Here is a 15836-nt window from a genome sequence, read left to right on the forward strand (position 1 = left end):
ACTGTTTTATCACCTACACATTTTATCTTGAATTCACAGACACACATCTTGGTGCTATATTGTTTGTTCTATTATTTGGTTGAATACATATAGCTGTTATTAATGTAATTATATAAATATTTTTAATGCACTGCGTCGTACCGCAAAGGAGTAAGTAACTCTTAATATCTTTATGCAACAAGTTAAGCGAGTTCAGTGAAAGCGCAACTTCGCAATAAACATTCGCATACAGAAATCGGCTTTCCATATTGATTTAGAAATATGGAAGAATAAAGCATTATTTTTGTTTTGAAAATATTGACCCATAGAATTTTTTTTTCTAATAGTGACTTAATTAGGTATCTAATAATTAAGATGATTCTTCTACATACAAGAGTATTGAAAAATACTTTCAAAATTAATTCATTTTCGCAATCATTCGTGCAATATTTTAGGGTCTTCTAAATATTCCTATAATATACTCAGTATACCCTAATTGAATTTTAATTACTCTACTTATTTTGGCTTGTATAGAAATCCACACACATAAAATAGCAATTATTTTTAGTAAATAAGGAAACTTTGTAAATATTTAAGTTAGTTTGTTTGAAAATGTCCTAACAAGGCGAAACGCGTCACAATATACCCTTTGTATATTTTATAAAAAATAAAGTAGAATTATAACCCAATAAACTTGTTATATTTTGGATACATTACCAAATCACATTGAATATCAAATTTATATTGAATTTATAAGTTAAAACTTTAGTTAGATAGGTATTTATTTATAGTATAAATCGAAATTTTCTAAGCTAAAATAATTTACACTTTCATCCTTGAAATTTTTAATTATTGCTTTTGATTTTAATTTTAAACATTTTTTTTCGAAGAAAAAAAGGGCTGGTGTCTTTTTATTATATTGGATACATAAATTATTTAATAAAAACTTTTATGTCCTTGATCATAAGATCAAAAAAATTGAATCCATTAAAGTTCAGTTAAAGTGTTTAACAAAACATAGGTGCAATATTTGTTTGTATTTCCAATGTAACTATTTTATTTTTGTATCATATGTAATCATTATTTATAAAAAGTTTTTTTTTTCGTTGTTTTTAATTATAATGGCTTAACGCGCGAACATCCTAAAAAGCCACGATAGGTTAATGAATATGTACTTGAATGTTAACATATATAATTTTAAATTAATAAAATGAATTGTTTACTTACGCATTACAATTGTTTTAATTTTTTAATAGTGAAAATGCCTTCTAGATGCCTCTTGGTATTTATGTTACCTACTCATATATTTATATTGTTTTATTAGTTATTCCAAACTTAAATTTCATCAAAATGCTAAGATGGTAACGAAAAAGATTGCAAAAAAAAATTCAATTTTGGGAAGAATTAGAAGATTTGTTGATAAGGATTCATGCAAAATTATTTGTAACACAATTATTGAACCACACATTAACTTCTGTAGCAGCATGTCATTTTGAAAAAAACAGATACACAAGTGTAAATTTGATGTTAAATGAATTAAACGGACTCACTAAAGTAATGGCATCACTGCATAGCCTCTTCTACAAAATTAAAGATTTTATATCAAGAAAGGAAAAAATTATGATGTACGAAACCTATGTCAAAAGTAAATTGAGTTACATGATCGCCTTCTGGGGAACTGGTAACAAGACAGACATAACAAGAATACAAAGACAACAAAATAAAATTCTTAAACTAACATACAACCTACCCTACCTGACCTCTACGACTGAACTGTACAAAAAAACACACCAGTTTGACATAAACTACTTGACTAAAATTGAGACCTTAAAAATTGTGCACAAAATAACACTGGGAAACATACAAGACGACGACATAATATTAGTCAAAAATGCTGACATACATAAATATAACACCAGACAACAAAAACACTATCATATTGAAAAAGCAACGACAAACACAGGACAGTCAAAAATACTACATAATGGACTTAAACACTACAACGACCTACCTTACTACTTGAAAACTTTTAATGGAGACAAATTTAAAATCAATCTGAAAAAGCACATGATGACTGAACTAACTAGACTAGACGAGACATAAAATGACTAGACAATATTAAATTTCTAATGTAACCCTAACGGGTTTTTTAAAATTGTAAATAAATAAAAAAAAATAAAAAAAGTACTAACATATAAGCAAAGGATATTTTACAATACGATAATGTTTGTTTATTTTTTTTTTTGAATACACAGAGTTTTGGAAAAAAAGTGATCATAGCCAACATATTCATTATCACAATACAAGAAAAAAGGAAAAAATCATACTCCCATTTAGAAAAAAGGCAAAGTCACAAAATTCAATTTTATACAGGGCGTTCTTTAAACCCTGTCACATCCGAAACCACGATGATCAGTATGGACAAGAAGACATATAAGCATATTTAAAAAATATATTTAGAAGGAAGAAAAATTTTGATGTAAAATATTTTTTAAAAAACAAATGATTGCTCTCCCCCCTCTTCGTTTCTCCCCTGCTGGGTAGAAGTAAGCAGCCATTTGTTTTTTTATATTTAATTTTTTAAGATTTAAGTCGTTCTAAAAAGTTTCGGATGTGACAGGGTTTAAAGAACACCCTGTATAAGGTTGTTAAAAAATATTGTGGAATGGGAAAAACATTTATGAAGAAAAAAAATAATTAAAATTCAAGCAGAAGGTTTAATTTCTTAAATATGTATTTAATAACTTGTAAATGAAATATATGTGCATTGTTATTATTAGAGCATACATAAGAATATGCTTATGAGTGCCCCATTTTCAAGATTGAAAAATAAAAAATAAAATTAGTGCAATATGAAGTTCGTACAACATTTGCTTCTAGTTTCCATTTTCACCGTAGCGTTACATTAGATCGCATTACTGCGCATGAAATGATACCATTCCGAGACATTCCTTTACTTCTAACTGCAGAATAACTGGTGTTAATACTATAAAATCAACAAAGGATTACGAAACGTTTCTCCGCTACAAACGGCAGCTAATTGCGTTTATTGCGTGGATTTTGAACACAAACACAGTTAGTTGGCCGAAGGTAAGACACTCATTGTTCTTCTCTTTCCAATTGTACATTTTTGCTTGTTTTTTTTGCCAAAAAGCTACTTGAAAACAATAGGCCATTGTACTGACCCACTTACTCGTGTGATGGCATTTTCCATACATGAAGGTGATTCGGGTAGGTATATGATATTATCGCCTAGGATAAACTATAGAGCTTATTCTTGACTGCGTGTAAGATTATCCCCCACGTTAAACGTGCTACGATTCTCGGATTCTAAATCTAGATGTCACGTGAAAATTGCAGCGGTGAACCCAAATAAAACGACAGTTAATATTAAGTCATTATTTGCTCATGAAATAATTGGATTCTTCCAATTTAAATGTGGAATTGTTCACATTTGGCGTCCTCTGTAGTGCAGTGGTCAAGACGCTTGACTCACACACGGAAGGTTCCGGGTTCGATTCCCGGTGAGAACACCAAAATTAATATGTAATTTTTTTCAAGCCTGGGTATTCCGTGGTGTAATTCACCACTGTAATTGGGCCTCTTGGCTTGTTGTGGTGCAAAAAAATAATAATATTACAAATGGTGCTGCGATGTGTTTTTCCCTCAAAATCGTAAATAACTCATGGTAGAAAAGTGGATGCGAGTTATGTCAGAGTAGAATTTGAGCCTTAGTCGTCTAATCCGCGAGTCCACAACACTATCAACCCAGTAGGCATATTATAATGTTGTGGATATTATTTGTGAATAAGCCACAAATATTACTGTGCACCTATAATAATCACCCATGTTCGAGCATTATTTTATTCGTCGATTGATAAAGTACCTAACGCCTCTGATGTTATGCGAGACAACAAATTTCCCAGACGCATGCACGCAATTCTTATATTATATAATCAACCTTAAATTAATTTTGTCATTACCTTCTCCATATGGTAAAACATCGTGCAGATACTGTCGGCATTTTAAGTCGACAAACTTACGAAATGTCTCATGACATAATTGCATCACCATTTTGTAACGAAGTCGAACAAAATAAAATATCCTGATTTTGTTTGCTTAACGCCGACGCTCTCGGCATCTTAATGGTCATCGAGAACTTTACACGATTTAAAAATACATCTTTCAATACTGAAACGATTGTGTTTACATAAAAATACCGTTTTTAACGGGACATCGATTAATTACATGCACACCTATTTTGTATTTAAGCGCTAAGCATGCATTTATGTGCATTTAACACACGTATTCTCTTTGCAAGAAGAGGAACGATGTTTTAAAGTAAAATAAAATTGTGTTTTGAATACGTAACGTAAAACAAGCTTATTTTTGTCGTACTTCAACTCTGTTTAAGAAAAAAGACAATTTTAAATTCATTTTATTTATACATATACGAGTATTTTAGAAGAAATTCCGTTTTTGTAGCACAAATTTCTTTGATACAATATGTATTTTGTTGGAGGTAATTTAAGACTTATTCAAAATAATTTTGCGGTATAGATTCTCAATATGTATCTTATAGTTTACATAAAATGTGATCTAGTATGACTACTAATCGCCCCCATCAATATTGCGTTGAAAATATTGAATATTTATCTCATTTATTAAAATAATAGAAACACGTTTTATGTAATAATTCTCTTTAAAAGCAGCAGTTACTTTTTTGCTTAATATTTTTTTTATGTTGACAACTTTTTACAATTCAAAGAAAACTGCGCTTTATATACGCGTATTTGAATATATGATATATTCAAGTATTTACAAATCTATATAGGATGTATGAGAATATTGGTTTAGAAATCAATCAGTATGAATATGGCGTACTTACATATATTCTAGTTGCCAGATTTCAATATATCGCAATCAAATCCCCTTCAAAAGGAGTTTGTTTGGACCACAAAACGACAAAACAAATTAATTAAACTGTCCGTCGCATTAAAAATGATAAAAAGGTAACTTATTTAAAATTCTACGCTCAATACGTCAGATTAAAATATTTAGAAAAGATAATGATTACGAAATAGAGAAAATGTTTTGTTATTGCTTTGTACTAAACCTTTGAACCATTAACCCATTCATATTATAAAAGTTAAGTACGAAGAAAACATGTAATAATTGAGTGTAGGTGTTTACAATAATCTCATAATCATATTTAATATTTTAACGTTACGTGTGTTTACGGTGGATTATGCAAGGCGGAAAATCGAGCAGTTAATTGTTTTCGCGTGCCAATGTGTTGGCGTATAATGGTTCCTTATTGTAGTCAATCTTCGTTCAATTTACTCCTTATATTTACCTAACAATAGTTAAGAAACTTCTAAAATACAGATAGAATTGCAGGAATATTATAAATCATTCGTAATCCATCGGCCGCCGTGTGCAGTGGCAAATAAACTGGCAGTTGGCGCGTTTGTTACGGGTTCTAGTGAGATCACATTTTTTTGTAATTGTTTTGAAGATTCACCAAAGTTTTCCATAGTAAAAAATAGTCCATAGTATTGGTAGATAACCTTGAAAGTATATAAAATTAAAAATAAATTAATTTTACAGTCCTTTTATACAGGTGGATCACTGTTATATTTTTAATGTGTAAAGAACTGTAAATTGGACAAATCAACACTATATTCTGAAATAACCGCAGAGTGTGCAAACTGTTATTAAAGATCTTCGATTACGTCATATTACCTCTTTGGGAAGAGCTCGCACTAACGTGGGAGTACTAAGTCCCCCGAGAACCATTTGTGAATATAATACTTATTTATTATGTCACTGAGACATTGGAATTCTGTGTCCTTTTAGTTTGATAATGACTTCGTACGGCTGTTTTGTATTTCGATGTGATTGCACAATCTGTGGGCATAAATAATTCGAGCAAACGCTCGATACTACGCCGAGTAATTATTGTTGCAAAACTGTCAACTCGGTCAAATTATCATGAATCATTTTGATCACGCTTTATACCCAAATACACTAAACCTAGAAGAAAGGTTTTGCAATAGTGAACGTATAATTTTTATCTCGTTTCTGCATTGTATCGAACTAAAATTCATTTCCCGTAACTTAAGTGTATTATCTGGTCTCATAAGTATGGTAAACACTCAAATCTTGATATTATCACATTTTATGTTGGGTGAACCTTATAATGCGAGAAAAGAAGTGCTAACAATTGAATTTCTTGTTGCGCAATCTAACGATTTATAAAACCGCTAGCATGTCAGCCTCCATTTTGTCTTGTGTTGAATAACCCTAAGATGTGTCGTTTTTTGTAGAATTAATTACCCGCTCTCAAAGATAATAAAATAAGCTAATTTTCCGTTATTGTTGCATAAATGAATACTAATTTATCATTTTTCACATGTAGGGACTCATTTTGGTATTTGTAAGATAATCTGCCTAAAGAAACATTTTAATATTATGAAATACCTTCAAATGCCAAATAAATTTATTTAGCGATAGAAATCAAGTATTAAATTGATTAATTATGTATGATATTTTTTCATTTTTTAAAACGAATTGTTTTTACTTTATTTTATTTAGAAAACCGACAGTTCTACAAAGTTAAAGTTGACATGAACAAATATTGAATGAGCTCTGAACCAGAAACAGGATTCCACAATTTGTACAAGTTAGCAAAAACATTTATTATATTCACATTATAAACATAATGTAATGATAACATTAAAAAGCGAAAAAAAAAATAGTAATATTTTTGTACTTTTAGTAAATGGGCGGGATTAGGACGAGGGTGCGTGTAGATAGAATGAGGAATGAAAGGAGGGTTCAAAAATATGCTAATTTAGTTTTATAGTACCTGTCAAGCTGGGTAACGAATGTAAGTGTCAATTTTAGTATTTACCGCTTTTTTTCACTGTCAGTCACTTAATATATTTTCTATCTTTAGTTATTCTACATATGGTTTTAAGAAGGTGTAGGTACCCACATACTTGATGAAAAATAGCGACATACAAATGGTGAAACTTTTTCGGTTTCGGTGTAATGGTCAGCGCGTTAGCCTGCCATGCAAGAGGTCTCGAGTTCAATTCCCGACGCGGTTGATATGAAATCTTTATTTAAAAGGGTGTTTTTACACTAGAATATTTTATAGCCCTTGAATGGTACCTGAAGCGTAAGACTGATCATCTTACCTTAATGTAACAAAAATGATCAAGATACGCTGCGATTGGTGTACCAATGCAGTGCCCTGTGTATCATTAGGTGCCGAAAGGTGAGTGAGTGAATGATGAGTTTTTGTGACTCTTAAAATCGGAACTCATCACTAAGATGGCATTAAGGACATACTAGAACATTTGACATGGCACTAATTCTATTGATTTAACAGGCCACTGAACTTCCAACTCTGGTTATGGTAATGACTTGGTCGTAATCGTCTTTCGCTCAAACTGATCCCAAAAACTATTATCTTAAAATACCATTTAAACTAATATCCAAGGGATTGTTGCTAATTACTTATAGTTTAATTGAACAGAATCTTCGACATTTTAACATACATATTTTCATGAAACTTTTTTCATAAATTTAATTTGGTAACATCTTTCGTCGGCCTATTTGTGCTATGGTTAGTGCGTTTGGATAAAGTTTTTATAAAATGTTCAATATGAAATATATACAGTGAAATATAACAGGTGTTTTATTAAAAAAAAAAAAACACGATATTTGATCGTTTCTCAGGTTCTGGTTCAGTGCCGAAATACGGCGTTTATTGCAAACCATACAAATTAAAAGTATATACATGCAATACAAAATAAAACAAAATAATTACTTGACATCTAATTGAATTGCAAGAAAATTATCATAGCAGCTTCACTAAATACAAAAATACCTGTTTTAAAGCTACATTTATAATATACATATACACTATAATATATTATAATTATTATAATATACGAACGACGGAAACGAAAAGTATTTAAGATTACTTTATTATTTTATCACTGTATAGAAGCTTGTGTACATAATGTGTTGGATGAATTGGTAAAATTTAGGTTATATTTCATGTTTTAAACCACTAACACACCACATATTATAATGTTTCTTGCTTCTAATTGTTATATAAAAAAAACTACGTTATTCATGCTCAATTTGTAGCACAATCTACAAACTCAACAATTGCAGTACTTATGGTTTGAATGTAATGTTACATTTTTTTTTTATCACTACTTATGATCGTGTAACTGTTCCTTTTTTCTTAATAGATTTAATTAATTTTCCTTATTGTTTTGTATTGGGTATCTTTAATGAATACAATTTGATTCATTGGAAGAGAATGATAGTGATAAGATTGAAAAAAATATTATATAAATGTAATAATGATAATTTTCTCAAACATTGTTGACTTTTATCATAATGCAATAATTTATAATGACAATTTATTGATTCTGATTTTGTATTTATTTTTACTATTGTTATCTTCGGTGGAAGAAAGTTGAAGTCTACTCAATACAATTTCAAAATATGTATATCAATATTCGGCAAAGCCTTCCATATAACAAAAGCAAGGTACAAGTAATTTGCAACTTAAAATTTAGCACTGACCCCGTCTACAAGAATGAAGCACCATTATATTAGGATAAGGATAAGAAAACGACAGTATTTATTTCAATAAATTTTTGCATTAAAAAAAGCTTCTCATTACATTTTCTAATGGTTTTATGCAAATATTTGAATGCGTAATATTTCAATACATTTCGTCTTATGTAGTAGCGCAGAAGCATATGCAAGTTTGGAAGTTATTACACAACGCGTTATTTAAATTTACCTATTACAAAACTTATCGTAAATTTTAACGGTTAGTAAAGAAACACTCTTTTATTAAATTGTTTGGTTTACGTGAGTTTTTTCTTTAATTTTCTATTAAATTATTTTCCCAATACATTTTCCTAGAACTTCTGTAATATTTGACTAGAATCAATAACACAGTTCACAAAAAGTATGAGGAGATTATTTATGTTTACATTTTGTAAACTCGAAAGGACACACCCGCACTTGAGTTTACGTAAAAAAAATACTACACGAAACGTTCTCTTATTTTTACCGCTGCCGCTGTTTGGAAACTGATTGCTAGTAAATAAAACTAACAAGCCGCATAACGTAAAACAACGATCATCATTATAATTTATGATTTGTGTGTGTTATACTTATACAGTACAAAGCACTGTAAAAACTATTTTTAAGTGCCTTACTCTTTTTTTTTTAAGTTTTAAAATCAGATTGATCAATTTTTGTTTTTTATTTAAATTGAAAACATATTAAAAATAATTTGTATAATATTCTTAAGGAGTTTTTACGAAAAACTCATTTAGGGACATACAGATTAAAATATTTACTTACAGACGTTTTTATATTTCAAACTATAACATTATTTACAAAAGCAGAATAAAAATTATGATACACGGCAAATTATAAGGGTATGAAGGAGTTTTAAAAATCATTAAATAACATAAAACAAGGTATGGAAATAAATTCAGTACGATATTTATATAATACAATCTAGAAAAAGAAAAATTTAAAAATAATAAAAGTTTAAAAATTACATTACATGAAACATGAAAAAATATAAGATTGTTTTAGATTTTTCTAAAAAATAAAAAGGCGTTACATTGAAAATATCAAATATTACACAAAAAATGAAAGGGGCTTTAGTTAAAATTATTTAAAGGAATTGTATTTTAAATGATTTTTTTGTGTATTTTAAGTATCAATAGTTGTACTCGTAAACTTGAGTAAAATAAGTTTTTTTTAGCCTTGAAATAGGAATGGTCGTGTTTCGAAAACGGTTGACATATATAATATTTTATAAATTTGTTTTTTTTATAGTGGATACAATATATAAAACTTTTATGCATATACGTATTAAAACCCAATAATTGCAAAGGTAACTGACTTGATACCTACATACACACATACCAATATATAAATGCAATACTAATAATTATAAGATGTTTCAACCGTAGCTTTGTTTAAATCACGCCTGAAAAAACATCTTCTCTTACTTAATCTCTCCTCTTTTCTTCTTTCTTCATCTCGTTCTTCGCATGGTAGACAAGTATCGATATTAATTAATTTATATGCACATATCGCTGGTTCTATTTTCCCATCTATTTTTTTCACAAAATTTAACTTATATGAAAATACCTTTTATTTTATCGGTTGATTGGAAGAAAATGCCATTTGGCACTAAGCTTGCCAATAAACAGTGCGGTCGAATGTTTAATGGCCTATATTAATGTGTTGGTGTTTGTCAGTGAACCTAGTAAACATTCATATTTTGTTTGTTGATTGCACAATTGAATATTTTGTTTGAAAAAATGTATGCTAATTTAAATGAACCATACAAAAAAAATTAACGAAAAGTTAAATAAAAAATACATATCTTCACTGGAAAGAGCAACTTTACAGAAGAGCTAATTAAACTTTTTTTTTTAATTTACATAAAATCTCATTCACTCGTATTATTTTGACGTGATTCCTACATAATTTAAATTAAGATTAAAAATACGGGGTTTTTAAGTACATTTTTTTTTTTAAATTTCAAGAAATATTGCTTACTTATGATTTACCCAAATATTTAATTTTGAGGGCCATTTGCAACAAGTTGTAAATAACTCACTATTAGAAAATGGGAATAAGTTGGGGTAGAGTGGGATCCGAATCACGGACTTTTGAGCCGTGAGTCCGAGACACTATCCACGGGACCACACCCCGATCAAAATTAAATTTTTCTTTAATGGTCTCTTCTGCAAAATTGCCACATGTCGCATGATAACTTTTCCTGTCCTGCGTCGATATGAAAACCTACAATTACCTCCCACAAAATGACCATTATATGTCAAACAAAATATAAAAAGTAAGTTAAAAAATACGAATAAAATTGTATTGTTTTGCACACGTTTTAGTTTTTTTTAAATTACGATGTTCAATTGTAGGTGCAAAGCAGCAAGGTTTTACGATTTTCCGTGAAAAATGTGAGTAGGTTTCTCTAATCTATGGCAGTATTAGTTACCTTGGCAGACGTACCTGTACGTATATCTGCCAGTTACTGTTAAGTGTTACTCGTATTTTGAGACTGTAGGAGGCTAGTCTATTCGCAAGCCGACAACCTCTTCCGGAGGGAAAGATAACGAACCTCTTATTGTTTATGTGAACATTATGTTTTGCTGTGTGATTCGTTTATCGTTTTAACGAAGCCGATTCATTATGCATTTGAATAAAATCAAGGGAAGGTGAATGTGTCAGAAAAAAATATTGAATTTAAACGTATAATAATTTTAATACAACCAAGTTGGATGATTTTTTTAACATTTTGATACGGTTTTTCTAATAACACAAAACAAATTCGAAACTTGACACAATTCTTGCTGATTCTTAAGTAAAATGACTTTCTAAATCCGAATATAACCCTCGTTTTTCCCCATCACCCGTCGTTTTCGGGAAAAGTCCCACTTTCCTATTTTGATCACTTTTTGATAATAATTGTTTGATCATGAATTTGATTTGGTGAAGTCAAAAAGATTATTTTAGCTGAAAATCGAAAATTCATAATTTAGTTTTCACTCTTCTAGCCCTTCAGAAGAAATTTAAAGGCTAAAATAATCCAATTCATCCTTCCAAATTATCATAATGCGTTAATAATAGGTGGGGAGGGCTGCATCTAAAACGGTAGAAGATGAGGATAAACGGGTGTCATATTCGGATTCAAACGATCATTTTATGTAAAAATTAGCAATAATGATGTCAGGGCCGATTTTCATGTAGACCAGTGTAACATGTGTTTTCGTCCCAACGGTGTAAGTTTAATTAAAATATTATTTAAATACACGATTAACAAAAATAAATTAAAAATATACTGTGATTTTTAACTGTCCTGAGGGCATTTTTTTTATAACGCCAATGTATCCACAAGTTAAGATTACAAGTTCATAAAAGTATTATTTTGCAAACGTTTTTATAGTTAATTAAGTTTAAAACCACATAAATTCTTGTACTCTTCAATTTTTTTTAATCATTTTATAGACACTTTAAGGTTAATTTTACAAAAAAAAATCTTATTCTTAGAAGGGGGGTCAGTGCTTTGCTTTAAGCTCCTGACGTCACTGCGACCTGTAAAGATCTATTGTGACAAGTCCCCGTGAATAGTTCTCGCCCTCCAAGCCCAGGTTTATAAAGAGCCTGGCTACCGTGTGGAAGACGAGAGTTCTCATTTTGCTAAATCTCTTCCTCCAAGCCCAGATCCGTAAAGTATCGGGCTATCAGGTAGGGGGCGAGTTCTTTAATATCCTCAGGTTTGACAGATAGTCCCCCGAATATGAGGCTTTTATTATGATGTGAAGCATCACATTCACATATAATGTGCATGGGTGTTTCTTTATCTGCATTTCAGAACCTACATCTATAAGTTTTGAAAAGGTTCGTTCCAGAAAAGTGTTTGTTCAATCCGCAGTGCCCTGTAAGGGCTGTTGTGATAACCCTTATTTGATCTCGGCTGAGCTCTATTAGGTCGAAAGCAAACCTTTGCGAGTACCTTGATATCAGTTCCTTCACACGGTGCTGACCATGTACGAGTACTTTCCACAAAGAATAATCAAAGTTCTGTAAATGTCGCAAGTTCTTTATTGTTTTTATAAAGACGTTATTCGTATAATATATTATAATATCTGTCAATATAAAAATAACTATCATCATGTCTCTATCTGCGTCAAGTGGTACGCAGAGCACTGCAATCGTACATCACATGTATTTATTCGGGAAATCACAAAATCTTTTTATCCAATCGTACAGAACAATTTTAAAAAGTAAAACCAATTACAGATTTCACATTTATTTATAATGAATATAGAAGGAGAGGGAAACAATTTTATACCAAAAAAAAAACAATAAAAAGTACTTAAAAGGGAGAAAACATTGTATGGCTCCAACCTACTGTCCTCCCTTCTCTCTCTGCTTTCATTAACATTTATATTTATTAGTAAAAAATTACAAACAACAATAATTCATTGTGTAGATGCAGGTAGTATGTATATGGACATATGAATAAGTAAAAATTAAAAGTTAAAATCATTAGCGTTAATGATCTTACATTACAGGAAAGAAAAGTAATCAGTCTCAGATTTCAAGTGTCAGGACCAACAACAATGAAAGGTTTTTTTTACCTGAGATTAGCCATAATAATATATATTTTTATTAATATATTGCATTTATCTCTGGCACTGCTAGTTTTTGTAACAAAGACATAAATACTTAACATATCTTTGACTTTACAGAATGATACAATATAAATAGTCGAAATATCTCTCCTTATTTTTTCAAAATCTTAAACCTATAGATTCACGGAAAAAAAAAATATCTAATGAGTAGTTCGAAGTCATTCTTAAAATATTGTATCTGTATGTCAAAATATTCATTTCGCATTTTTTTATATCAAATGACTTATTGTTATGTCCTTCGATTTCAGTTTGGGTCCTTTTGAATCTCCCGCCTCTGCCGAGATGGTGTCCAGGAGGCGTATCCTGTCGCGCTCACGGGACGACCTTACACAAGCCTTCAGTCAAAATATGGAGGAAGAAGAGGATGTTTGGTACCACAAAGATAAACTGTACAAGGTAACTAAATAAACACCTTCTTAAAAGTATAAATGCTATTCCGAATGTATATATATTTATTCAATATGCTTATCTACAAGGGTTAAACAATTAAAACAATGGATATATTATCAATTTGATGGCACATACGTAAACTATCGTATGTTTTATACATGAATTTTTCAGAAAATGTAATTATTTATATCATTATTTTATTTCTTTGGCATAATTAACACACCCTTTAATTGAAACACAATTTAATAATATTTATTAATATACACGACACGTAGTGCCTTTTACCTTAAAAAGATACATATTCAAAATAATATAAACATTTCAATATAATGTGAAAAACTTAAAAATTAAATATAAAAGTATTATTTTACATAAATAATATATATATAACACAGCAGTTTTGTATAAAAAACATATTTAGATATTAAAAAAATAATAAAACAATGGGTGCAAATAAAATTTTAAAAACAAAAAAAAATTAAATATTTTTATTTAAAAGGTACAAAATATAAGTATATTAAATACAATAAAATTCTTTTGTCTCAAAAAAAAAAGTAATAATAATGACAATTAAAGTAATTAAGAAAAATAAATATGTATGATTCTTATTTAGAAACTTTGCTGGTCTGTCTTTAAACTGTATTTTTTTTATGTTACTATGTCATTATCGACTGTTTGTTTCTTTAAAATAAATAAATAAATAATAAATAAATAAATAATGAATAATAATAATCATAATCTCAACTCACTTTTTGGTGCGCCTGAACTACTGACCTCAGTAAAATTGTCTCAGTAAATATTCCCAGTAAATATCCCAACTAGAAACCTCAGACAAAACTTACTTTTTCATACCCCGGTAACCATAGAACTAGCTATTGTTTTCATTCCCCTATGTCCAGAATTTTTAGGTCTACGAACAAACATACCAGTCTTGATTTCTCTGATAACAAGTTGTCTTCTTTCATAAGATCACTGAATTAAATTCAATTATTAACACCTCTCTCCCGCTTCCACTCCAAGTCTACTACCATTGTGTCTTTCTACTTTCTTTTATAATAATTTTCTATGGATACATATGTCCTAAAAAATGCCCAGTGGGCGTCTATATAAATGAATAAATAAACAATATTTTGTAATATTATGTATTTTGTAGGTAATTCATAATTATGTTTGATTTTTTTTTGTATTTATTTTGATTGTTTTAGCATAATCCAATGAAAAACCACATGTAACAAAACAGGTCCTGGCTAAACATTGGAAATTTCTAGTTAGTGTGGAGCTGAAACAATGAATTTCAGTACAGTGAAATAAATAAACAAAATAAAAATACCTGCAATAGCATTAATTTTGTGGTCATACGATTTAATAAATGTTACTAAATCATTGTTCCCGTCTCTTCGTCATGACACTAATTAAACTAATATGCAAACCTCACTTTAATGGTTTACGTAACATTTACTGAAGACTTATAAATTTATGTTCTTTTATAAACTATGAATTTTATTTGAATGTAGGATAATCTTAATATGTTGCATGTCAATCGGGCGATTCTTCCAGAAGAAATCTTATGTTTACAAACGTTAACAAATTACAACAGAGATGGAGACCATTTTAGAGCAGGAGATATGAAGGTCTAGGCATTTAATGGACTTACAATCTGTCATTGACTGGTTTTGGTTGAATTTTACACAATGTGCAACATAAATCATTTTGCCTATGTTTGAACATTCATAATTTTTCCATCTTTTGTTTTTTGTGAAGTAAAAAGCAAAAAACTTTGTTGTTGTGAAGAGATTCATATGATTGAATTATTTCACATTCTAGGCAACTTCTGAAAACAGTTATCTATTTTTTTACTAATTCTTGGACCAGTTGGTTCAAATATAATATTTTGAGTTTGTTCAAATGTTTGTATGCGAAAAACTGAATTTCACCCTCTAGAGAGTTATTAAGATACAAAAGAGAAAGAGAACATTTGAGAGCAGGGAATATAGATGTCTTAGCATTTACATGGCTTTTAAACCTGATTGATTGGCTGCCCTAAAAATCTCTAACTTCACAAACATCAACAGATGAAGGAACTGAATAAATAAAGATGTTCAAATATAGGCAGAATGGTGAATGTTATGCAATGTGTAAAATGGGCATTAAAACCACCTAATGACAGGTCATAAGCCCTGTAGATGC

At 29.7% G+C, this 15836-nt stretch overlaps 1 protein-coding gene across 1 annotated transcript in view; it reads left to right on the top strand.

The window, feature by feature from the left end:
* Positions 1-15836, top strand: part of LOC148280148 (uncharacterized) — a 385000-nt gene that overhangs the window by 179061 nt on the left and 190103 nt on the right. The window contains 1 exon segment of the mRNA XM_088228832.1: positions 13508-13655. Coding sequence (XP_088084958.1) covers positions 13508-13655 — 148 coding nt within the window.

This window comes from Micrasema longulum, unplaced genomic scaffold (assembly GCF_059751315.1).
Source record: "Micrasema longulum isolate JH-2025_06_02 unplaced genomic scaffold, ASM5975131v1 h1tg000611l, whole genome shotgun sequence".
NCBI lineage: Eukaryota > Metazoa > Arthropoda > Insecta > Trichoptera > Brachycentridae > Micrasema > Micrasema longulum.